This window comes from Bubalus bubalis, chromosome 5, assembly GCF_019923935.1.
Source record: "Bubalus bubalis isolate 160015118507 breed Murrah chromosome 5, NDDB_SH_1, whole genome shotgun sequence".
Lineage (NCBI taxonomy): Eukaryota > Metazoa > Chordata > Mammalia > Artiodactyla > Bovidae > Bubalus > Bubalus bubalis.
In genome coordinates, this window is record NC_059161.1 from 78,296,702 (window position 1) to 78,322,750 (window position 26,049).

Consider the following 26,049-nt stretch of genomic DNA (forward strand, 5'->3'; position numbering starts at 1 on the left):
GAATTGCCTCAGTCTGATGTATGTGAGCCTAGCTGTGTTTTTCCCTATGAACACCTATAAGAGAAGGAATAAAAGGAAACGAGGTGGTTGCGCGTCCTCGGCCTGAGATGGGACTCCTGCGGCCCAGCGGCGGCTTCTCCCCTTTGACGGCTGTTGCTCAGCCCTCAGCACTCTGCTCTCGCCGGTCGCGTGTGTGCCCTCCCAGGTGTCCTGGCCCCGCGGGAAGACACGTGTGTCGCGTGGCCGCGGGGCTGTCGCGTCATGGTGCCTGGCTCCTGGTGATGTCTGGGAAGGGGTACTTCAGGGAACGGAAGTACACTGATGTTTCCAAGAAAGGTCTAATGACTTGCAAATAAACTTATTTTTTTTCTTTGCTACTTTGAACTCTAATGAGTTGAAATAGTTAAATTTTCTCTTTATAACCCTCAGTAGCCATCAATGGAAGTAATCTATTTGTCATTTCATAGTGACATTGATATTTTTACTTTTTAATCTTTAAAAATTAAAAGCTGTTTTATTTGGTATATAATTTTTTAGTTGATTTGCAGTGTTGTACAGCAAAGTGATTCAGTCCTATATGTATGTATGTATCTGTCTGTATATATGTTCTTTTTCAAACTCTTTTCCGTTATGGTTTTCTGCAGGATGTTGAATGTAGTTCTCGGTGCTATACAGTAGAAGCCTCTTGTTTCTCTGTTTTACATATAGTAGTTTGTGTCTGCTCATCCCAAACTCTCACTTAGTTTATTCCTCCTCACCCACTTTCCTCTTTGGTGACCAGAAGTTTGTTTTCTTTGTCTGTGAGTCTGTTTATGTTTCATAAATAAGTTTATCTGTATCATATCTTAGATTCTACATATAAGTGACACCATATGGCATTTATCTTTCTGATTTCTTTCATTTGGTGTGATGCTCTCTAGCTCCATCCATGTTGCTGCCAATGGCACTATTCCATTCTTTTTTATGGCCGAGGAGAAGTGTACGTTGTGTATATGTACCACATCTTTATCCATTCCTCTGTGGGTGGACGCTTGGGTTGCTCCTGTGTCTTGGCTTTTGTAAATAGTGCTACTGTGAACACTAGGGTGCCTGTGTCTTTTCAGATCAGAGTTTTCTCTGGACATATGCCCAGCAGTGGGACTGCTGAATCATAGGGCAACTCTATTTTTGGTTTTTTAAGGAACTTCCATACTGTTCTCCATAGTGGCTATACTAATTTACATTCCTACCAAGAGTGTAGGAGGCTTCTCCACACCGTCTTCACCATTTGTTATTTGTAGAGTTTTTAATGATGGCCCTTCTGACTGGTGTGCGATGGTACCTTACTGTAGTTTTATTCTGCTGTTGTGATCTATTTTTTAAAAAATTTTATTGGCGTATAGGTGATGTATAATGTTGTGTTAGTTTCGGAGTACAGCAAAGTGAATCAGTTATACGTATAACCATTCTTTAGATTCTTTTCCCATACAGGTCCTTACAGAGTGCTGAGTAGAGCTCCCTGTGCTGTAATATGTGATAGTAGGTCCTGTGATGTGTGTGTCAGTCACAGTCTCTCAGTTTATCCCTCCCCCTGTTTTCCTCTCTGGTAATCCTAAATTTGTTTTCTACATCTGTGACTCCATTTCTGTTCTGTAAATAAGTTTATTTGTACCATTTTTGTTTAGATTCCACACATAAGCAATATATATGATATTTGTCTTTCCCTACCCGACTTACTTCACTCAGTATGACAATCTCTAGGTCCATCCATGTTGCTGCAAATGGTAATGTTTTATTCTTTCTTAAGGCTGAGTGATATTCCACTGTATGAGTGTACTGTATCCTCTTTATCCATTCCTCTGTCATCTCCTTATAGTTTTGATTTGCACCTCTCTAATAATTAGCGATGTTGAGCATCTTTTCATGTGTCTATTGGCCATCTATATCTCTTCTTTGGAGAAACCTGTATTTACGTCTTCTCATTTTTTGATTGGGTCATTTGTATTTTTGGTTATTGAGTTATGTGAGCTATATGTGTATTTTGGACATTAAACCCTTGTCAGTCACATCATTTGCAAATATTTTCTCTCAGTCTGTATATTGTCTTTACATTTTGATTATTGATTATTCATATTGATTATTCTTTTCATTTTGCTGTGGAAAAGCTTATAGGTTTGATTAGGTCCCATCTGTTTATTTTTGCTTTTATTTCTATTGCCTTGGGATTCTGACTCATGAGCTTTCAGGACACTACTTTGCTGAAGAGACAGTCTTTCTCCATTGTATATCTTGCTTCCTTTGTTGGAAATTAATTGACCATAGGTGTGTGGGTCTGTTTCTAAGCTCTCTGTTCTGTCCATACAGACACTGTTTTTTGTTTTTTTTTTAATTTCTCATCAGTTAATACTTTCACAACCCCAAATCAAAGTAAAAATGACAAGTTTATGCAAAATTTAAACCCCCAAATTCATTAAACATTGTTGCTAGAAAACCGTCTTCTTTCAAGTTTTGTTTAATTTTTGGCATTTGTTTTGGTGCCTTATGAAACTAAATTTGTTAAGTGTTGCTTACTAAGTTAGATACTATGTCTTCTCTGGAATGTATCTCGATTGAAAGGTAAACCATATGAAAGAAGTTTGGGTGATAGTCTTTTATCTGACAGTAAGTGGGTACTTTTGGAAAAGAGAGTATATGGAATTAGGTCAAAGATGGCCATTTCCAAGGGAAAAAGAACAAAGTTGGAGTAATATGTATAAGAGAAATAAAGAATGGTATTCTAAAAATATATATTAAAATAAAGAAACCATTATTTTATGGGGCAAAAAGAAAGGGGAACTAAAAGTAATGTGTTAAAAAAGGATTTGGGAAGTTCAGGCAAATGCTGAATATAAGTTCCTTCTAGGCAGTAATTCTATGTTCTTTGAATTCAGCATCTCTCTGCCTTCCCTTAACACACACTAACATACATAGTGAAATACAACCAATACATTGCTCTTTGTTAACAAACCTGGTAATAACTTACTATAGGTTAATTTACCTATTAAGGATATGTATGCTTTAAAGGCACGATTCTTTTTAAAATCCCATGCTCGCTGTAGTAGCCTTGATCCCTCTTAAAAAGACTAGCTTAAAGGGCTATTTTCTCAATTCACCACCACTTGTTCACTTTTGGCCTTCCAAGGTTAGCTCTTTGGGAGAAAATCTGGCAGAGATTATGGTCTTAATCTTCCTTTTTTGAGCAGAGCAGGGCTTTTTACTTGTTGCCAACATATACTTTTAACACAGAAAGCTAGGACTGTTAGAGTCCCTGAAATCATCTTGTCCATCCTTTATTCTTCTCTCAGAACTTCCCTAACATCAGGCCAGACAATTCCTGACACAGTGGACCTCAGTCACTGTTTATACACGGTCTTTGTAGTCAGGTGAGCCTGGATTTACATCCTGGCTTTGTTACTTAACTGTGTGACTGTGGTCCTAGGGCATCCCCCATTTGTAAAACCGAAGTAGTAATCCATGTGTTTTAGCGCTGGTGTGAGGCTAGGTGTAAAGCATCTAGCACAGTGTCTGGCCCATAGTAAGCCTCCCTTTGAATGAATTGAGAGGAGGATTTCCTCTCTCAGCCACCCATATGTTCCCTGACAGCCATCCATATTGGATCTCCTTCCATTGTGAGACTTAAGTCCTTCTGGTTCCTACTTACCTAGACTTATTATTGTGCTCCATTTAGAAGCAAAGTTCTTCGTAATTATTATGAAGTACTTTTGTAATAAAATGAAAGAAGAGAGAGATGTTATAAAAGTAAAAAAAAATACAGAAGTTAAAGTTATAAAGTTAAAAGGTAACTTTTAACTTTCTTCAGACATTTCTTTCTTCTCCATTCTTCTGTTGTCTTTCTTGATGAGTCTAGTAAATGGTGAGAGAATTCACATTCCTAATTTTGTATCTGTGGGCACCTGGATGTTTGAATATCCACACAGTAGGAGGCTATTCAGTACCTTCTTGTCAACTTGTGTGTTATCTGATTCATCACAATATGAAATCAGATAGTTTTGATCCTGGAGGGCTTCATGCTTGTGAGTTGAGATGCACATCTAAAGCCTTTGCTTTGATGTGTTTGGGATCATAAACACACTTCCGCTTTTAGCATGATGGTCTCATGCTTTCTGTGGCTAGTTGAGGGCTTTGGTTGGGATTATGGTTTTTCTCAAGTCTTGTTCTGATCTGTAAGTTACCACTCCCTACTTTTACTGGCTAGGGAGATGAGCTAGTATCCATTTTATGTGGACTGCTAGGGTGAAGCCCTGGGTTGGCACAGCTGCTTGTGGCCTATTATATTCTAGAAAGCAGCTCAGTCACAGCTCCCCACTGGAGAGAGTTCAGATCAAGAGTCAGGGTATTTTCTACAGTGTAACAGGAAGAGGGGGTATGCATGGACTGTGTGTGCTCAGTGGTGTGACTCTCTGCAACACTGTGGAGGAATGTATTTGCCTTACTGTATAATTGACGTTTAAGAGTGATAGTGATTTCAGAGAACTGTACACAAATGAGGAAGAATCAACCCTGTGTAAAATGGGGAAAACCTCCTATTGTTCTGTGATAGTGGGCATGGGAGGAGAATTGATGGTGATGGTTGATAGAATATGGAGACAGGGACTGGAGTCCGGGATGTGTCCGTTGTTATGCAAGGGGTAGGACCTAGTTATGTGCTGCTTTTCTGTGTGATGGAATGAGGTTGCAGAGCTGTAGGCAAAGACACTCATGACCTATCTGAGTGTATGATCGTCTTCTGTTTGAACTGTTGGTTAAGACGACCATCCTTAGCAATCGCTGAGGGTGTAATGTACTGTGAGCCATAGAGTAAGAGTCCTCACCAGTCAGAGCCAGTATTCTTAGGAAGTGGTCAGGCTTCAGTGACTGAACCATTTCTTCTTGGCATTTATGATACTGTAATTGTATATTAAAAAAAAACAACCAAAGAGGAAAATCCTGGTGTTTGCAGAGTAGCAGTTTGCTTTTTTATTATATTCTCTTAATCTTGCCAAGAGAATTGATGGTAATATCTCAGCTTCTGTAGATTCCACAGATTTGTGCAGATATATTATAAAAGAGACATCTCTTTAGGAATTTTCTGCAACTCAAAACGGGAATTATGGCGTACTTTTCTGATTCCCTGGATTCTTCTTCTGTGACTGATTTCAGAGCAAAATGCTTCCTCATTGCTTCATTCTTAGAGTAGACGCAAACAGCAGTTCCAGATAAATGTGTGAGATATGGGTTAAAAAATAGACAGTTTTACATATGATGATTGAAAATGGTTTTGAGCAAATAGTAAAGGCATCATTCATTCATCCAGTAATTACACATTTATTTATTGAATGCTCAGTAAGTGCAAACACTGTTCTAAGTGCCAGGAAGGAGTACAGCCTTCCATGAAATAGTCTGAGGTCAGTCTTCTCTCTCAGGTGGCTGTAATATATGGGCCAAGAACAGGGCTCATCCTCTCTGTGAATTTTTTTCACTCCTTGTCTCCAGGAGACAGTGCGGCTTCCCTTTTTGTTTATAACTGTCAGGCATGAGTCATCTCTTTGCCGTGAGTATTGCAGAATCATGTATCACATTCCAGTCTAGTTTATACTGTTGCCAGGGTCTCAGCAGCAGCTCTTTTTGCCTGTCTTCCAACAGTCAAGATAGTCAGAACAATGAGACCGGCTACACAAATTAATTAACTGGGGAATGGAGAAGAGAGAGCATGGTACTTGTTTTCTATCCATTTTTGTTTGTACAAGATACATTTAGGAGTAGTACTTTCCCTCTAGGTGCCAATGCACCAGGCAGTATCTGCCATCAGAGTTCATTTTAGGGGGATTTTTAAAGCTTGATGTACAGCTGATGTATAGTATTATGTAAGTTACAGGTAGAAAACGTAGTGGTTCACAATTTTTAAAGGTTATATTCCATTTATAGTTATTTATAAAATATGGGCTATATTCCCTGAAGCTTATTATTTTATACACAGAAGTTTGTACCTCATAATCCCCTACCCCAATCTTTCCCATCCCTCCTTCCTTGTCCGCACTGGTAACCACTAGTTTTTTCTCGGTACCTGTGTATCTGTTTCCTTTTTGTTATAATCACTAGCTTGTTTTATTTCTTAAATGCCGCATGTACGTGAGATCATACAGTGTTTGTCTTTCTGTGTCCGTTTCACTTAGCACAGTGCCCTCCAGGTCCATCCATGTTGCTGCAGATGGCCAAATTTCATTCTTTTTATGGCTGAGTAGTATTCCACTGTATGTGTATGTGTGTGTGTGTGTATTATGTAGTGAAAGTGTTAGTTGCTCAGTCATCTAACTCTTTGTGACCCCATAAACTGTAGCCCACCAGGTTCCTCCGTCCGTGTAATTCTCCGGGCAAGAATACTGGAGTGGGTTGCCATTCCCTTCTCCAGGGGGTCTTCCAGTCCCATGGATCGAACCCAGGTCCTCCTGCATTGCAGACAGATTTTTTTTACCATCTGAACCACCAGGGAGGTATAGGTAGGTGTGTGTGTGTGTGTACATATATACACCACATCCTCTCTATCCACTGAATCCTTTTTTTTTTTTTTCCAAAAATGAATTTGCATTTGTGAGCAAATAAAGTCGGCTCTCCTTTACAAAGGATATTGGTTCTACAAGTGGACTTGGCAGCTTTGGCTGACAGTTCTGTTGCACACATAAAATGGTCCTTTGAGAAAAACCTGGAAATTCACTTTAAAATTTTAAGAAAATCCATCAAATAAACAAGCAGCAAAATTCTTCCTGAAAACTTTCTAAACAATACTTACTTTGGTTTAAATATTTAGACTTTTTTCTCTTAATATTTCTCTAATAAGTTTGATTGATTTATATCTTTAAAAAGATATATTTAAGACAGAAGCCATTTAAAAAAATTTTTTTAAGCCACTGTCACCTATAATTATCTTGTTATAACTTTTCATTTCTTGAAATTCTCTTCTAGTCTGTAATTACTATATGTGATTAGAATGTTGGCATTTAAGCGATTGCATGCTATACTTTGGACCTTAAATGTCCTTATGTACCCTCTTTTTTGAATGTGCCTCATGAAACGATTCATACTCCAGCACTGTGACTCAGGGCAGTGAAACGGCTTGTTTCAAATAGCAGAGTGAGTGTCAGATCAATCTTCCAGTCAGAAAACATTCCATGCAGTTTGAGGCACAGGTGAATTGCAGATTTCTTCTTGGCCTAGGCTTGGCTAGAAAGCAAGTAGATTTATACAGTGTTTGCTCAAATTACAAATGATGAGATGCTAAAAGCACTTTTAGTTTTAGGGAGTTCAAAGTGGCCAGCCAAATGAAAGCTCTGTGGCCTACCTGAGAATAAAATTTATAAATTCTTTGTTGAGGAAGGTGAGACCTTTGTGCTTTGGTGGAAATAAGAGCTTGCTGTCTCTCACTCTCTGTTCTTTAGTACAAGCGCGCGCACACACACACACACACACTTACACATAGTACAAGAAACAATAAGCTGGCATTTCCCAGCCCTTTCTCCATTGTCTGGAGAAGGAGATAAAAAAGGAAAACTCTTTAAAACATTTTAGAATTCTGCAAAGGATTGACTTTGAGTCTGCAGACTTAGGGTTGGTGTGCCTGCAGTGGTAATATGGGCCCGAGTCTCTAGATCAGTGCTTAGGTCTGGAGTGCCAGGCAAAGTAGGCAGTTTCAGAGGTTTAGAGGAGCAAAATTTATTTCCCTCCATATTCCCATATGAATGGGAATGTATGCTCTTAAGTGAGTTGAGAGCCTTAGTTAAGAAGTAGAATGATAAGCAGAAACTACTAGCTAGGGAAATGACCTGTTTAGGAGTTGGGTGTATCAGTGATGACTGGGTTCAAACATAGGTAACAATCAGAAAAATAGGGGTTTGCTTAAGCAAGACAGACATTAATATATTTTTCCCTTACAGAAGTCCAAAGCTAGGCAGTTGAGAGCTGGTGTGGCAGCTCTGTAGTCATCAGAGATCCAAACTCCCGATTTCTTTTTGCTTCCTCATCCTCAGGCTGGCTTCTACTCTCATGATTGCCCAGGGGCTGTAGGATGACCACTGCTGCTCTGTCTGTCACACCTGTGCTCCAGGCAAGAAGGGCAGGGCCAAAGGGTGTACTTGCTAGCAGATTCAACCCTTTGAAGAGCTTTCTGTTGTCCTACCTATTATTGGCTGCCCCGTCTATAAAAGACATTGCCTTCCCAATGATGCAGAAGTTAAATATTGGGTAGGCACACCTTAGTCTCTGCCAGACCAAGTGATCATGAGCTTAAAGGTATTCCTGAGACCTAGATGGCTGAGACCGTGGGATGTTTGCCAACTCTTAAGATAGGATAGTAATGTTTGACAGATCTAACCTTTAGTTTGCTGCTTGATTGATTGATTCAACAGTGTTAAGGACTTACTCTATACCAGGCACTGGAGTTACAGGAGTGAAAAAGATAGACATGTTCCCTCTCTCGGAAGAGTTTATGGGCTAATTGGAAAAAAAAACTTGTTTTTAAATAAATAAATTATAAGTATATAAGTGTATTGACCATTAAGAGAAGGAGAAGTAGCGAGTGCTCCCCTAATAGGGATTTCCTATTAGGAGAGACTCCAGAAGGGTATGACACAGTGTATACACTGAGATTTAAAGGATGCATGGGAGTTAGAAAGTTGAGGATGAAAGTTGAGGTTAGAAAGAGGGGGAGGAATGTTCCAGGCAGATCCACTCCCAGTCTCAGAGTTCTTCACAGAGGGAATCAGCGGGAGTTTCCAAAGCAACAAAAGGGACTCCAGGTTCTTTTTTAATCTAAATGGCTGAAAGGACTGCCATCCTTCCTGCTTACTTGTTTTTTCACTCTCTCTTGATGAGTGCCTGCCTGCTTAGGTGGCAGCAGGGAGTGTTGCTAACCGAGGAAGGAGGGGACAAGTGATTGGGGCATATACTGAAGCCCAGTTGCCCCATCACAGATCTGCATTTTGCTCTCAGTGTGGGACTCTGGGGAGGCAAGGACTGGTTCTGACCCTGAAGTGCTGATATGACCCCCTTCCCCTTCCAGGAAGTGGACATTGTGGTAGCACCGTGCCAAGGCCTCCGGCCCACAGTGGATGTTCTGGGTGACTTGGTGAATGATTTCTTGCCTGTGATAACCTATGCGCTCCACAAAGATGAACTCTCTGAGAGGGATGAGCAAGAGCTTCAGGAAATCCGAAAGTATTTCTCCTTTCCCATATTCTTTTTCAAAGTGCCGAAGCTGGGCTCGGAGATAATTGACTCCTCCACTGAAAGAATGGAGAGTGAAAGATCGCCGCTTCATCGCCAGCTGACTGACCTGGGCTATCTGAGCAGCAGCCAGTGTAACTGTGGGGCCCCTGGCCAGGACACCAAAGCTCAGAGCATGTTGGTGGAGCAAAGTGAGAAGCTGAGACACTTGAACACGTTTTCTCACCAGGTGCTGCAGACACGCCTGGTGGACGCAGCCAAGGCCCTGAACCTGGTGCACTGCCGCTGCCTCGACATCTTCATTAACCAGGCTTTTGACATGCAGCGGGACCTGCAGATTACGCCCAAACGTCTGGAATACACTCGAAAAAAGGAGAATGAGCTGTATGAATCATTGATGAATATTGCCAACCGGAAGCAAGAGGAAATGAAGGACATGATCGTTGAGACTCTTAACACCATGAAGGAGGAACTTCTGGATGATGCCGCCAACATGGAGTTCAAAGGTGGGTCTTAGAGAGAGCTTGGTAGGGTGCAGGAACTGGGGCATCCTCGAGCCCTTTCCAGCTGGTGTAGAGTTCATCAATTCTGAAGCCCAAAGGAACCTACCCCGATGGGGCTCATTAGCAGCAGCCTACCTGAAATCATTGAGCGAAGTTGGCCTCTCTTCTTCTGAGAGGCCTTCTTGGAAAAGTCTGCCATCATTCCTTCCTATTTGATCAATTCATCCCAATACTGCTGTTTAGTCTCCAGTTCCTATTTGTATCCCCTTGCCTTTTTAAGACTGCAGAAGAGCTGCTTGAAGAATGTCAGAGTCATGCTTTAATCCTGACTCCTTTGTCATGGCCCATGCTGCTTTGTTGGTTCTTTTTTGTGTGTCATGGTCTCATTTTCTTTTCAGGGTGCTCCTGAGACCTAACTCAGAAGGATTTCCCAAAGTAGCAGTTTTAGCTTTTCTGGCATTCCTATACTTCATGAGTGACTGTTAACAAAACTGGGCCAAATGCTTAGTCAGGTCTTTTGGTATCTGAGGTCTGGGTGCTACTGACTTTGTATAGTGACTCCTGCGTGAACATTAGTTCTCAGTTCAGTTCAGTCGCTCAGTCACGTCCAACTCTTTGCAACCCCATGGACTACAGCACACCAGGCCTCCCTGTCCAGCACCAACTCCCGGAACTTTCTCAAACTCATGTCCATTGAGTCAGTGATGCCATCCACCCATCTCATCCTCTGCCATCACCTTCTCCTCCTGCCTTCAGTCTTTCCCAGCATCAGGGTCATTTCTAGTGAGTCAGCTCTTCACATCAAGTGGTCAAAGTATTGGAGCTTCAGCTTCAGCATTAGTCCTTCCAATGAATATTCAGGACTGATTTCCTTTAGGATTGACTGGTTGGATCTCCTTGCAGTCCAAGGGACTCTCAAGAATCTTCTCCAACACCACAGTTCAAAAGCATCAATTCTTTGATGCTAAGCTTTCTTTGTAGTCCAACTCACATCCATACATGACTACTGAAAAAAAACCATAGCTTTGACTAGACGGACCTTTGCCGACACAGTAATGTCTCTGCTTTTTAATATGCTGTCTAGATAGGTCATAGCTTTTTTTCCAAGGAGCAAGCGTCTTTTAATTTCATGGCTCCAGTCACCATCTGCAGTGATTTTGGAGCCCAAGAAAATAAAGTCTGTCACTGTTTGCCCATCTATTTGCCATGAAGTGATGGGACCGGATGCCATGATCTTAGTTTTTTGGATGTTGAGTTTTAAGCCAGCTTTTTCACTCTCCTCTTTCACTTTTATCAAGAGGCTCTTTAGTTCCTCTTTACTTTCTGTCATAAGGGTGATGTCATCTGCATATCTGAGGTTATTGATATTCTCCCGGCAGTCTTGATTCCAGCTTGTGCTTCATCCAGCCAGGTATTTCTCATGATGTACCCTGCATATAAGTTAAATAAATAGGGCAAAAGTATACAGCCTTGATGTACTCCTTTCCCAATTTGAAACCAGTCTGTTGTTCCATGTCCAGTTCTAACTGTTGCTTCTTGACCTGTATACAGATTTCTCGGGAGGCAGGTCAGGTGGTCTGGTATTCCCATCTCTTGAAGAATTTTCCAGTTTGTTGTGATCCACACAGTCAAAGGCTTTGGCATAATCAATAAAGCAGAAGTAGATGTTTTTCTGGAACTCTCTTGCTTTTTCTGTGATCCAAAGGATGTTGGCAATTAGATCTCTGGTTCCTCTGCCTTTTGAAGCCTGGCTTGGAGAATTTTGAGCATTGCTTTGCTAGCGTGTGAGATGAGTGTAATTGTGTGGTAGTTTGAACATTCTTTGGCATTGCCTTTCTTTGGGACTGGAATGAAAACTGACCTTTTCCAGTCCTGTGGCCACTGCTGATTTTTCCAAATTTGCTGGCATATTGAGTGCAGCACTTTAACAGCACCATCTTTTGGGACTTGAAGTAGCTCAACTGGAATTCCATCACCTCCACCAGCTTTGTTCACTTTAACAGCACCATCTTTTGGGACTTGAAGTAGCTCAACTGGAATTCCATCACCTCCACCAGCTTTGTTCATAGTGATGCTTCCTAAGGCCTTGACTTTGCACTCCAGGATGTCTGGCTCTAGGTGAGTGATCACACCATTATGGTTATCTGAGTCATGAAGATCTTTTTTGAATAGTTCTTCTGTGTATTCTTGCCACCTCTTCTTAATATCTTCTGCTTCTGTTAGGTCCATACCATTTCTGTCCTTTATTGTGCCCATCTTTGTATGAAAGGTTCCCTTGGTAGCTCTGATTTTCTTGAAGAGATCTCTAGTCTTTCCTATTCTGTTGTTTTCCTCATTTCTTTTCATTGATCACTGAGAAAGGCTTTCTTATCTCTCCTTGCTGTTTTTGGAACTGCATTCAGATGGGTAGGTATATATTTCCTTTTCTCCTTTGCCTTTTGCTTCTTTTCTTTTCTCAGCTATTTGTAAGGCCTTCTCAGACAACCGTTTTGCCTTTTGCATTTCTTTTTCTTAGGGATGGTCTTGATCACTGCCTCCTGTACAATGTCATGAACTTCCGTCCATAGTTCTTAATGTAGTAGAACAGCCTCCATAGGTGGGTTCTGCTTATTACCATTTTCTAAGGCTCAGATCAGAGAAGGCAATGGCAACCCACTCCAGTACTCTTGCCTGGAAAATCCCATGGATGGAGTAGCCTGGTGGGCTGCAGTCCATGGGGTCGCTAGGAGTTGGACACGACTGAGCGACTTCCCTTTCACTTTTCACTTTCATGCATTGGAGGAGGAAATGGCAACCCACTCCAGTGTTCTTGCCTGGAGAATCCCAGGGACGGGGGAGCCTGGTGGGCTGCCGTCTCTGGGGTCGCACAGAGTTGGACACGACTGAAGCGACTTAGCAGCAGCAGCAAGGCTCAGATAGCTTCAGTAATTTGCTGAAGGTCACACAGATACTAAGTAGTAGAGGCAGAACTTGAATCTAGACAGTCTGATTCCTGAGCTCATACTCACAATTTCCACACTTACTGCGTCTTTATCTATTCCTGGTTATTGATGTTACCATCTTCCTGGGAACCAGCTTCAAAACCTCAGCATGAGGACTTTCCTGGCGGTCCAGATGTTCAGACTCTGCACTTCCAATGCAAGGATGCACATTTGTATCCTTGAGGCAATGACAGCATTCCAGTTTTACTTTTTATTTCTCTAGTAATTGATTAGAATTGAATTCTTGACTCTTCGATTTTTCTCATTTATATGCTTGGAAGTGTGAAATATTACAAAGATTAGAGGCTTTGTAATTCATGAGCTTTGCGTTCAAATGCTAGGTATATTATTCCCTAACTCTACCACCCCCCACCCCACCCGGTGCCCAGTTTATTCTTTTTTTGAAGCTTTTTCCTGATGTATCAAATATAACCAGTGATACCCTTCTGACGTTGTTGTTAGGGTTAAATTAGATTAGATATGTAAAATACTTCCTGTGCATTTCAGATAACCTGCACTCAGTGAATGTTGTTCCTTCCCTTCTGTAAATGTGATGTAAGAGCTGACAGAATCAGTAGGTTCATTCTGTACAACAGGTGCTCCTTTAGGACTCTTAGATGCCTGAAATGATTGAGGACTGCGTGGCCCCGCATGCCGAGAACCCAAGGTAGTCAGCCATGTGTGTTCTGTAGCCATCAGCATGCTAGCTCCTTGGGTCCGACTTTATTCAGTGTACCTGTCCATTCCCCTCACAACCAACTAGCTTTTTGCTGTGCCTCCATAGATGTCATTGTCCCTGAGAATGGAGAACCAGTGGGCACCAGAGAGATCAAATGCTGCATCCGACAGATCCAGGAGCTCATCATTTCCCGGCTTAATCAAGCAGTGGCTAACAAGCTGATAAGCTCCGTGGATTACCTACGTGAGAGCTTCGTTGGAACCCTGGAACGGTGTCTGCAGAGCCTGGAGAAGTCTCAGGATGTCTCAGTTCACATCACCAGTAATTATCTCAAACAGGTACTCAGAGGGTAGTTAAGAGCTGGCCACAGATAACACATGAAACGGAATCCACCCATGAGCCCAGTGTCAAGTTAGCCAAGAATTTCCCTTTCAGTCTTTTTGCCAGTCCAGTTTGAATTTTGTTTTCCTGTCTCATGACCACTGTCTGTGGGAGGTGCTTGTGAACTGTCCAGGTTGCAGTTCAGCCAATGAGCAAGATGATGAAGATGAAGTAGAGGGGTCCCACTGGTCACAAAACAGATGATCGTGCTGCCTTGACTCTGCACATACATTGAGGGGTGGATTTGGCAACCTTGAAACTGGACCATGTTCTTGAAATAAATATCATTTGTTGCATTTTTAAATTATCCACTTTACTCAGGGCATATTGACTTTCTTATTGTGTCTTCTTTTTTCAGATCTTAAATGCTGCCTATCATGTTGAAGTCACATTTCACTCAGGGTCCTCAGTTACAAGGATGCTGTGGGAGCAAATCAAACAGGTAGAGGTTTTTTAGGGAAAGATTTTTCAGCCCCCAATTGGCTCAGATGAATCTTGGTCACTCCAACAGGAACTAATGTCTAGGATGTCTGTCCTAGACAAACTGATATCTGTCAGTATGGGTGGCCATTTGTCCTGATTTTCCTGCCTGGGGAAGTTCTGATTTATGCCTGTTCTGAAATAATTATTAACAGTGTCCCCTTTAACTCTTAGAAGTGATGTATGTATCTAAGTGATATTTTATGGAGCCATAAACCTCTACTTCTCTAGCTGTTTCATGTTCTTTTCCCCAACCTAAGTGTTTTCTCAGAACCAGGCTTTGTTACCAAAGACCATGAGTAGGATTTATTTTCTGGTATTCAGTCTGGTTCTTATATTGAATTATTTGCTGACTTTAGAAAGGGATTTACCAGGCACCCCCAGTACTGACTGTAATGTATTGAGGATTCGTGAACATGCATTCCAAGCCTAGTGTTCTTTGATGCTTTCCGTTGGACTGAGCCCCGATTTTGGGGTAGGTGAAATTGGAGAGGAGTGTTGGACCTCATATAGCTCTTGTCTTAAGTTCCTGGCCTGCTGAATGGGTAATCCAGCGAGGAAGGGGTTCTAGTGGTTCCGGTCTCCACCCCTCAGTGCTCTCACTACCCCTGTTCTGACAGATCATCCAGCGAATCACTTGGGTGAGCCCACCTGCCATCACACTGGAGTGGAAGAGGAAGGTGGCCCAGGAAGCCATCGAGAGCCTCAGTGCCTCCAAGCTGGCCAAAAGCATTTGCAGCCAGTTCAGGACTCGGCTCAACAGTTCTCACGAGGCCTTTGCAGCTTCCTTGCGGCAGGTGAGTCTGTAGGAAAGGGAATGCAACCGGATCAAGCAGAGAGGAGCCTCATTCGCTGTGGAGTGCTTTATCTACTGCCCTCCATATAATTGTTTAAAAAATCGTCAGTATATTTTCTTTCTGTTGTGTTAGAGGATAATACTGAGTTACAGGGTGTTTCATCAATAAATGTTTCGTGTGGATGTTTTTCTAACTCTAGAAAGGAATGGAGAAAACTCAGTTAATTTCTCCTCACTTCACTGAGGAATGAAAATCAAGGGGTAGGAATTTTATATGAGTTTATATAGTATTTTAGGAATGAGTGGCAAAAAGGGATGGCATTTCAGCTTCCATGTGTGTGCTTAGTCACTCAGTCATGTCCGACTCTTTGCAACCCCATGGACTGCAGCCTGCCAGGCTCCTTGGGGATTCTCCAGGCAAGAATACTGGAGTGGGTTACCATGCCCTCCTTCAGAGGATCTTCCCAACCCAGGGATCAAAGCCACGTCTCCTGCACCACAGGCAGATTCTTTACTGTCTGAGCCACCAGGGAAGCCCCCAACTTTCATAGGAGTTTGCAATTATGTGACATTTGCTTGTGCCTTTTGTGGGGTGGGGGGGGGGTGGGGGGGGCGGTGTGGGTGTGTGCAGTTGCATATGTGTACATGTTTGTGGAGGGGAGGGTGGGTAGTTGTGATTATACATCCAGGAGGAAAAAATTACTACTTAATGAGTGCTCAGTACCTGCCAACCCCTGAGTTGCGTTACATGCATCTTCCTTAATTCTCACAGTTACCCTCATGAGGTGGATATTGTTATCCCTATAATAGGTGAGGAAGCCAAGGCTGGGGACCTGATAAGCCATATTTCTTTCTTCTTTTTCTGTCCCAGCTGGAAGCTGGCCACTCAGGCCGGTTGGAGAAAACTGAAGATCTATGGCTGAAGGTTCGGAAAGATCATGCTCCCCGCCTGGCCCGCCTTTCGCTGGAAAGCCGTTCTCTACAGGATGTCTTACTGCACCGTGAGTCCTCACTTTTTCCCTAGGAAATTGGAGGGGGCTTCTGGATACCTAACATCCTCACACCCAACCTCGGAGAATCCCACTGTCTAAAGCTTGCAAAGCTGTCTAAACATCTACTATTTTTGAGTTTCTGATGAAGTCTGCTTGGTCCTGCTGTTTATATAGTTCCAGTAACACACCCGAAGTTTATTTAAATTAAAGCAGTTAGGTTACTACTGGTTTACAAAACACCCACATTTCTTCCCCTGGCGGAGTTATGACTTCCTGCTTCTAGGCAGGTCCGCGTCTGAGAGTCTTAGGAGTCAGTTGCCCAGCACGTTCACACCCTTCCTGCCTTATCTCTGTCCCTTACAGGTAAACCTAAACTGGGGCAGGAGCTGGGCCGGGGCCAGTACGGCGTGGTGTACCTGTGTGACAGCTGGGGGGGGCACTTCCCTTGTGCCCTCAAGTCGGTTGTCCCTCCAGATGAGAAGCACTGGAATGACCTCGCTTTGGAGTTCCACTATATGAGGTAGGTTCTGGTCTCTGTCAGCTTTGTGGGGAGCAATTCTTCTAGAGAAGAACCTAGAAACCTCGTATAAATTTTGTACCAAGAGATACAGTGTGCCCTGTCTCTCTATTCCATGTCGCACAATGTTGTAGACGAGTATTTCTGTGTCAGGTCCAGAAATGTGCTCTCTTCAAGGCCTTTACTCCTTTCCCTGCCCTTTCCCCCATCCTAATTCTTAGACACATCCTCATATTTGCCTTTCTTCCTTAGTCCTCAAGGCCTGTCCCCTTTCAGATTCCGTAATTCTCTGTCCTTGTTAGAGAGGCCATTCTCTTTGCCCTCCCTCTGTCCTGAGGACCATTACTCTGGGCCTGGACTAAGCACAGGCCCCCGTGGTGGCGTGCTACTCGAGGGTAGCACCTGGTGCTCTAGCCCAGGCCTCTCTGCTCCTCACCAGGTCTCTGCCGAAGCATGAGCGCTTGGTGGATCTGCACGGCTCCGTCATCGACTATAGTTACGGCGGTGGCTCCAGCATCGCCGTGCTGCTCATCATGGAGCGGCTGCACCGGGACCTCTACACGGGACTGAAGGTGGGGGCCCAACAGCGGGTGGCCGGTTGGCAGCCAAGTTCACGGGCTCCTTTCTGGCCTTTCCTCCCTTCTTCCTGATTCAGAGCCTCTAGCTCTCATAAGACATTTTTGGAGTAATCAAACTTGATTACCTTCAGTTCCAAAACCCTAAAAAATGTCTCAGAAGTTGTTTTTTGGCCCCATTTTATATCTAGAATATTGCAATTCACTACTTTTACCTATTGTGGTAATAGTAAAAATCTAGACTACACAGAGGAGCAGAAAAGCTTCCTATAACTACTATTCTTTCTTTTTTTTGTTCTCTGTGAATTAAACCAGTTTTTTTGGTCAACAAATATTTATTAGTGGTTACTTTGTACAAGGCCTTGTATTAAGCAACATAAGAGGATATCAAAAAACATATAATTGGAAAATATATATATATATAATATATATTTTGGCCAGGACTTTAAAAAAAACTGGTCAGTGATCATTTCATGAACAGGTGGCATTTGAGTTTGATAATACCCTGGTGGGTAAAATTTGGGCAGATGTTGGAAAGACGAAGTTATACCAGGGGAAGAAATAGGCTAGTGCCCAGGACGTGTGAAGGACACTATGACTGTGTTGGAGCACGTGGTTCATTTGGGGAATAGAGGGGAAACGATATGCAAGGAAGTGCTGGGAACAAATTATAGAAGACCAAAACTGTTAAGAATTCCATAAAATTCAAATCCTCTTGTAGACAGTGAGAAGCAAAAGATTTTGAACGAAGGTAAAATGTTCTCAGTTGAATGCTGAGTTCCCCTCATCTAAAACAGCCCCCAGCAGGGAAATAGGGAGGTTTCTTTTGTTTGTCCTTTACACGAGCTAGAAAAGCTAACCCCAGAGTGTCTGGTAGGTTTCTTCTGACAGGTGCCTCTTTTCCCAGTTTATATGGAAGCTTTCAGAAGTAAGACAGAAGAATCTTCAGAAATGCTTACAGGAGCCATGAGAAATCAATAAAATGAAGAAAAGGACTCTCCAGGTGGCTTCCCTTCTTCATTTCAGGGGAGTTAGGCTCAGCACCTTGAGGTGCTTTTCCATAAGTGGGTTAGAGAACCATATATGGGCTTCTGGATAAGTGATATAACATTCTCCAGAATTCAGGAGACCCTAAATTGGAACTTTGCCAAAAGTAACATGAATGACTTTGGCATTTGAATCCATAAAACCAAACCTGGACTAACCAGGCCTACAAAGCAACAGAAGTAAATCTGCCTGAGAGTCCTAGAAATACTCACCCTGAGTCTCTAAGGCAGTTCTAGAGTTTATTCAGGTTAGAGATGAGCTCATGCCTTCGGGTGTTTGGTTGTGGCTTTCCTGGTCGCCTTTGGGGCTCGTCCGGCTGCCTGAGTGCTGCCTCCAGGAGGCTTGCTCTGGCCCTTGCAGCTTGCCTCTCCTTGCTTCTCCCTTGTCTCCCTCTCCTGCCTGCCTTCCTCTTCCCTTGTTCTCATCCACTTCTCTGCTCGTGTGCCCTGGTGTGCACAGTCTCTCAGTACCTCACAGAGGAACTCTCAGCTGGTATAAGCTAGTTGGGTTGAGGAGTCGTCCTCTTGGTGACACGTAAACCCTTTTGTCTCCCCAAGGCTGGGCTGGCCCTGGAGACCCGTTTGCAGATAGCCCTAGATGTTGTGGAGGGAATCCGCTTCCTGCACAGCCAGGGACTTGTCCACCGTGATGTCAAACTGAAAAATGTGCTGGTACGTAAGAGCTGTTTCCCCAGGGTAACTCCCTGTCTCTGCGTGTAAGTGACCTTTGGAAGGAGGTACACATACATCAGGGCTTCCCTAGCGGCTCAGATAGTAAAGAATCTGCCTGCAATGGAGGAGACTCGCGTCTAGGAGACGAGCCCTAGGTCGGGAAGACTCTCTAGAGGAGAGAATGGCTATCCACTCCAGTATTCTTGCCTGGAGAATTCCACGGACAGAGGAGCCTGGCTAGCTACAGTCCATAGGGTCTCATTCAGATTCATATTCTCTCTCCTAGTGTAGGCTGTCTTTGTCTCTCTCTTCACCTGCATATGCACACACATTTTTTTACTAAACTATATGAGAGTAAGTTGCAGATAAAGGTCTGCTTCTAGGGAATTCCCTGGTGATTCGTGGCTAAGACTCTGTGCTCCCGATGCAGGAGGCCCAGGTTCAATCCCTGGTCAGGGAACTAGATTCACATAATTGCAACTAAGAGTTCTCACGTTGCAACTAAAGACCCTGCATGCCACAACAAAGATGGAAGCTCCCAAGTGCCACAGCCAAGGCCAGGAGCAGCTAAATTAATTTAAAACAAACTTTGCTCCCAAATACTTCAGCTTGTATCTCTAAGGAAAAGACATTCTTCCACATAATTAAAATGCCATTATCGGGGCTTCCTTGAGGCTCAGTGGTAAAGAATCCACCTGCCAATGCAGGAGACACAAGAGGAGTGGATTTGATCCCTGGGTTGGGAAGATCCCCTGGAGAAGGAAATGGCAACCCACTCCAATATTCTTGCCTGGGAAATTCCATGGACAGAGGAGCCTGGCGGGCTGCAGCCCATGGGGTCAGAAAGAGTTGGACAGGACTGAGCACAGCACGGTTATAGTTACATAAAGATTTATAACATTGTGTTAGTTTCTGGTATTAGCAAAGTGATTCCGTTCTACATATCTGTATTCTTTTATCATATTTTTACCAATTTTATGCCATTACAAGATACTGAATATAGTTCCCTGTGCTATAAACATTGTTGATTATCTGTTTTATATGTATAGTTTGTGTCTGCTAATCCAAAACTCATAGTTTATCCCTCTGCCACCCCTTTCCCCTTTGGTAGCCATAAGTTTGTTTTCCATGTCTATGAGTCTGCTTCTGTTTTGTAAATAAGTTCATTTGTATCATTTTTAGATCCCACATAGAAGTGGTATCATATATTTGTCTTTCTCTGTCTGACTGACTTCTCTTCTTTTGATAATCTTTAGGTCCATCCATGTCACTGCAAATGGCATCATTTTGTTCTTTTTTATGGCTAAGTTATATTCCATTATATATACATACAGTTGCTTCTATATTCCTCTGAGACATAGATATCCTTAGGAAAGGAAACTTGAGGGTGTCAGAAAAGCCCTCAGCTGGCCAAAGGAGCTCAACCTTCTTACTTACCAACTTTCTGCCCTGGGTTCTGGAGGTCAGAGGAGAATAATCAGGAACTGAAATACGTTCCTTATGTCCTTCACTTACTCATTCTTCCAAGATTTGCTAAGCTCCTGATGCGTGCCAGGCACTATGTATGTGCTGGGGACGCAAAGATGAAAAAGACAGTCCTTGCTCCAGGTTGCTTACGGTTTAGGGAGAAGAAGGAATGGGAGTGGATCTGGAGGCAGGGAGGCTGGAGGCAGAGCTGATGAAGTGCTGCTCTGAGGTAGATGCCTACTTCTGAGCTTGGGTATGCAGTTGAGCACTGTGTGCAGGACCAGGCATAGGGTGACTGTCATCCTGCTTCGTCGGCAGTTGGACAAGCAGAACCGTGCCAAGATCACGGACTTAGGATTCTGCAAGCCAGAGGCCATGATGTCAGGCAGCATTGTGGGGACGCCAATCCATATGGCCCCTGAGCTTTTCACAGGTAAGCCGGAGGGCGGGGAGTGGGTTTGGGCAGAGCTCTGTATTTTAACCAAGTGCTACCCTTTGGACTAAGTAATACCCACAAGTACTACTGCCAGTTCTGGTACAGGCAGGGGAGGAACCAGAACAGGAGAAACCCAAGACAAGTAGGGAGAAAAGGAAAGAGGTACGGGAGCAAGAAAGACAGTTATAAATGGGAGGCACCAGCTGTCTTCTGGCTGTCTCTCTGGGCTGTTAGTGCCGTAATTGCCATAGTCAACCAATTATTTAATCAGAAAGTATTGATAGAGTGAAGTCAGAAATAGAAAAATATCATATATTAACACATATATTACAGAATCTGGGAAAATGATACTGATGAACCTATTTGAAGGGCAGGAATAGAGATGCAGATGAAGAGAATGGACTTGAGGACACAGCAGGGGAAGGAGAGGGTGGAACGAATTAAGAGAGTTTCACTGACATTATGTACACTGCCACGTGTAAAATAGATGGCTAGTAGGAAGCTGCTCGGGCTTCCCTGGTGGCTCAGTGGTGAAGAATCTGCCTCCCAATGCAGAAAAGTCGAGTTTGCTCCCTGGGTCAGGGAGATCCCCTGAAGAAGGAAATGGCAGCCCACTCCAGTATTCTTGCCTGGAGAATTGCATGGAGCCTGACGTGTTACAGTCCATGGGGTCGCAGAGTCGGCCATGCTGAGCGGCAGCGTTAGGATCGGGAGTTGGCTGGACACGCTAACTGCAGTGTGCTCACAGTAGTTAGTAGTAGTGTGCTAACTGTAGTTTTACACACATCGAACACAAGTAGACAGTCATCATTTTTTTTTCCCTGACTTTAAAAAAATTTCTATTCCCACTTCTATTATTTGATTTTGGCTACTTCATATTTAAAGTCCTTTGATCGTTTCTACTGCAGTTCATCCTACTGTTGTAAAAGTAATCTTTCTAAAATATTTTCTTCATGTTACCTCCTGCTCTAAAGCATAAATGACCCCTTCTACCCACCCAGTCCAGACGGTCTGACTTTAAATATCTTTATGTTCTGGTTCCAACCTATTTACCCACCTGTATTTTCCAATTTTATTTCCCTAATATGACCTTTCAGGATTAATCTTCTTGACAGTCCCATTAAAATTAAAGGCCTGTTTTCCTTCTCCTTTGTCAAGTTCTAGTCTTGGTTCTCTTAATCTTTGGCCCTCCCAGTGCCATAATTGTTTATACTATAAAATGGGCATTATAAATGTATCCTTTCTAACAGGGTTGTTATAAGAGATAATGGATAGTGAAGGCTTTAGAAAAAAGTATGAAAAGGCCTCCACTGATGCAGGTGAGAGTGAGGCTGTTGATTCCGTCCCTGCTCACTACTTGTCACACTTTCTTGCTGCAGGGAAGTATGATAACTCCGTGGATGTCTACGCTTTTGGCATTCTCTTCTGGTATATCTGCTCAGGCTCTGTCAAGCTCCCTGAGGCATTTGAGAGGTGTGCCAGCAAAGACCATCTCTGGAACAATGTGCGGAGAGGTAAGAGCCACGAGCCCTGCTTCACCGACTCCCCTAGCGGGAGCACGCTGAGACCCCCTGCTCCCGCAGCACCTCCCATTCCCTGCTCTGGCCACTTCACATCAGGACTTCATACGCGTTTAAACCATCATGGAATCCAGAAAAGACATTTAAGTCCAACCTTTCCTTCCAGGCCCCATGGTTCTGAATTCTCAGAAAGGCTTTTTTCTTTAAAATGTCTAATTCTTGAACTTCCTATACCGGTATATTCCAGTTTTTCATCACTGTTACTATTAAGTTCTAACCTAGATAAATGCAGCTGAAGCCAAAACTTATTGCATCGTTTAACATCCTGAGCCCACATTGGGCAGTCGGCCTCGGGGCTGATCATGCCTCTTCGTTGTGTCGGTCCCTTCTCGCTGCCTCTGGTCTTATTTTGATGCTCCGTTCTCTAGGGGCCCGTCCAGAACGCCTTCCTGTGTTTGATGAGGAGTGCTGGCAGCTGATGGAAGCCTGTTGGGATGGTGACCCCTCTCAGAGACCTCTCTTGGGCATTGTCCAGCCCATGCTCCAGGGCATCATGGACCGGCTATGCAAGTCACATTCTGAGAGGCCAAACAGAGGACTCGATGATTCTACTTGACAGCAGAGACCTTTCTCTTTCACTCTTTGTTTTTTTTTCCTTCCCCTCACCTTTTGGCTATGGGAAGAATTTGACATTTATTCATTACAGAGAGCTCCCAAGGGGACTGATGCTTGCTGGGAAACTTGAGACCCTCCCAGGCTGAGATGACTCCCAGATGGTGAAGAGTTGGATGGCTGCTTAGGCATATCCAGCAGTCCCCTGTACCCAAGCTATTTCTTTAGCCAAGAAAAAATCAGTATAAATCTCTTCTGTATGAAATTTCAAGAAAAGTCGTACACAGTTCCCTTTTCCAGACTTTTTTAGCTCCAGCTGTAATGGGGACTCTGTGCTTCCATTGTGGAGCCCACATTCCCAACATTCTTAGAAGCCTTAGTAGTCCACACTCCTATTTACACATGGGAGGCTAGGTTTTTCTCTACCCAGAGCCGCTTTTCAGTTTACCCTCTGTGGCCTAGTTTGCTCTCAGACATTAGTTTGCTAGCAGATGCCCCATGTCTCTTGCCTTAGTAGGAAGAAGCAGGGGAGGGGCTAATGCTTAGTAAGGAGATGAGCAGTTACAGTTCATTTTTTAAAAAGTATCAAGAAAAGGTGCAAAATATTCCTGAAAGTCTCCAGGCCAGCCACAGTCCAGATGTAGATATTTGGAAGTGTTATTTAAACACTCAGCAGGCTGAGTACAGGAATACATATGTATAACATGTGTTTATACTTTGCTTTTGTTTAATAACAGTGTCCACTAATTTTGGGTTCTTTATTCCTTGGCACCCATTATTTAAGTGATGGAATGCCATGAAATGTACTGTATTGTATATTACTTGGGAAGACACTAGATATTCAAAGAAGTCTGGCAGTTCTTGGACTGTAGAGGGCTCCACAAGACCAAAGTCTTGAAGATTTTACCTCCTAGCTTTGGTTGTCTGTGCTCCCACGTGATGCGGTGAGATTGTGGCTGGGGTAGGAGGAAGGGTGGAGAGAAGAATTACCCTTACTGTGTTCCCTCCTCCTTACCACCTGAATTAGGGAAATTTACCTCAGCCTGAAATTGATCACCTGGCCACTTTTAATGTGCTTGAAGTCTGGGCCCTTCCGTTGCTTCAGAACTGGCTGAGGAACCTTCCTGCCGAGCAGTCAGGAGACACAGTGTGGTCTGGGGCTCCAGAGTCGCTGCCTTGGCCGAGGGAGCTGGCAGCAAGGTTGGTCTGGGCAGACTGAGGGACGCACGTTGGGGTGGATTTCCCTAGACATGCCCTAGTTCCCTGGATCCTCTGCAGAGAGAGGCTCATTGAGCAAAAGCCTTTCACTTCTCTGGAAAGGAGGGCTGTGCTGGTTCTTCCCAGACCAAAGAAGTCATTTGTGACTCCCATCAGTTTTAAAGGGACAGAGCCTAGGCAGCAGCTTCTCCTAATTTTTAACACTAAAAAGAGTGAAAGGGAAGGCTATATTACTGCCACAGATAGAAACGCGGGACTGTACAACTCTCAGCTCCTACCTGTCAGCTCTCCGTTGCATTTTTGGTGGGTTTTTTTTTTTTTTTTGCATTTTTGCTTGAGCTGCCAAAGAGGCGTCGAGAAAGTTTTTCCCTGATCAGAGAAGTGGTTTGGGGTAGCAGGGCTGCGAAGTGATAACTGCACTGAACGACACTTTATTTTTTGGCTTATTATTTAGCACTGAGAAGCCAAGGGGGTTGGTGATTGTAATGGCACTTTGGGGAGTAGACTCCCCCTGGCCTTGCTTTGGAGAGAAGGCACGCGTGGTATTCCATCTGACTAGTCAGGAAGTTCGTACTGCATCAGAGTGGGATAAATGGCCCTCCAAGAGTCCATTGCCAAAAGAGTAGTTGCTTTCTTTGAGTTTTCAAAGCTTGATTTTTGGATTTGCTGGATCAAATAACCCACTTTTTCTTTAAAAGAAAAAAAGAGGGTTTATCCTTCTAAATATGAGGGTGGGGTGGGTTAGGACTAGTGGGTGTTTAAGTGGGTTAGGTGGGAGTAACCTTGAGAAACTTGTATGGCAAACTCCCTTGGGGATTTTAAATAGCACTACTGTTCTTAAAAGGGTTTTATTTTTAACTTTATCTGCTTTGTTAACATCCAGTCCAGCTGAGCTGATGGAAAACAGACTGTGTGTGAACACCTGACATTGGAAACCGGTCTGGATAGCTTGTTGTCTTTTGTCTTTACGTAATGTTTTTGTGTGTTTGTTTTAAAGGACTAATGTTTATTATTACAGTGTTAAATAAAAGTGTAATATACTAAGTATGTAGAATAAAAGTGCAATAACAAGAGAAAATTACTCGGACACAAACTGCAGTTCTTACACTCTCTCCCCTCTTGTGCTCCCTTTCTCTATCCATAATATTGTTACAGCAGGACAGTGTTAATTGTGTATATTTTTAAGCCATACAACTATGGGTTGAGTCTTCATTTAGTGTAATTTTGAATGGCTGGACTTGGTTTTATAGAGTGTGCTTCTGGGATGCACACACACCAGATGTGCTGTATAATAAAGATCATATTAACATTTTAGGTTTAGATCTATTTGGCTTTTGTTTTCCCTTCCCTTGCTATGTCTACCGGATGCTCCCTATTCCATTCCATTTCCACTGGGCTCCTAGAGGTCTTTCAGTTTGCCGTAAAGATTGACCGAACATGTTACTCTTCCCCATGGATCACTCCCAGTCCCTGGGCACTTGACATGACTAGAGGGTGGGGCCCGGGAAGGGGAGGTAGGACAGCAGAGGAGAAGGGGGAAAAGTGCAGTGGCAGCAGTTTATTTTTCAGAGCCTCTCCTGGGTTCACACCCTTTGCACCAGCCTCTCTTTAGCAGGAACTTGGAACATTCTAAACTCGTGCACAAGCCTGGCTACTCTTTATTACACTCTTGAGACATTTGGGGCATGGGATACAAATATGGGCCTCTCTGCATTTGGAATATTTGAACTTCTTTTTAGGCTCAAGCTGCTCTTCAGATTTGCTTCCTTGGCAGTGCCCAATGGACACCATCATAGGCCTCTACCAGCAAGCAGCAATATCTGTAACCACCAGGGGCTGTCAGCATGGAGCATGCCTTCTCCCAGGGGCAGGTGTGTGTTGTGTTTTGTTTTGGATTACAACATCAGACTCCATGGCTGCTTCACTTTTTGCTGTAACTG

At 43.4% G+C, this 26,049-nt stretch overlaps 1 protein-coding gene across 5 annotated transcripts in view; it reads left to right on the top strand.

Moving 5' to 3' along the window:
• The window catches only part of DSTYK (dual serine/threonine and tyrosine protein kinase), a 51,804-nt gene extending 26,381 nt beyond the window's left edge, over positions 1 to 25,423 (top strand). For 2 of the 5 annotated variants that reach the window (XM_006062267.4, XM_044943281.2), the window contains exons 3-13: positions 9,071 to 9,740; positions 13,503 to 13,735; positions 14,137 to 14,220; positions 14,879 to 15,055; positions 15,926 to 16,055; positions 16,410 to 16,566; positions 17,003 to 17,135; positions 18,743 to 18,856; positions 20,642 to 20,756; positions 22,139 to 22,273; positions 22,708 to 25,423. In XM_006062267.4, coding sequence (XP_006062329.3) covers positions 9,071 to 9,740; positions 13,503 to 13,735; positions 14,137 to 14,220; positions 14,879 to 15,055; positions 15,926 to 16,055; positions 16,410 to 16,566; positions 17,003 to 17,135; positions 18,743 to 18,856; positions 20,642 to 20,756; positions 22,139 to 22,273; positions 22,708 to 22,895 — 2,136 coding nt within the window. In that variant the 3' untranslated portion in view covers positions 22,896 to 25,423. The remainder of the gene's footprint in view (positions 1 to 9,070; positions 9,741 to 13,502; positions 13,736 to 14,136; positions 14,221 to 14,878; positions 15,056 to 15,925; positions 16,056 to 16,409; positions 16,567 to 17,002; positions 17,136 to 18,742; positions 18,857 to 20,641; positions 20,757 to 22,138; positions 22,274 to 22,707) is intronic. The other 3 variants (XM_044943283.2, XM_044943284.2, XM_025277782.3) reach the window with 3 other exon arrangements.
• The last annotated feature ends 626 nt before the right edge of the window (positions 25,424 to 26,049 follow it).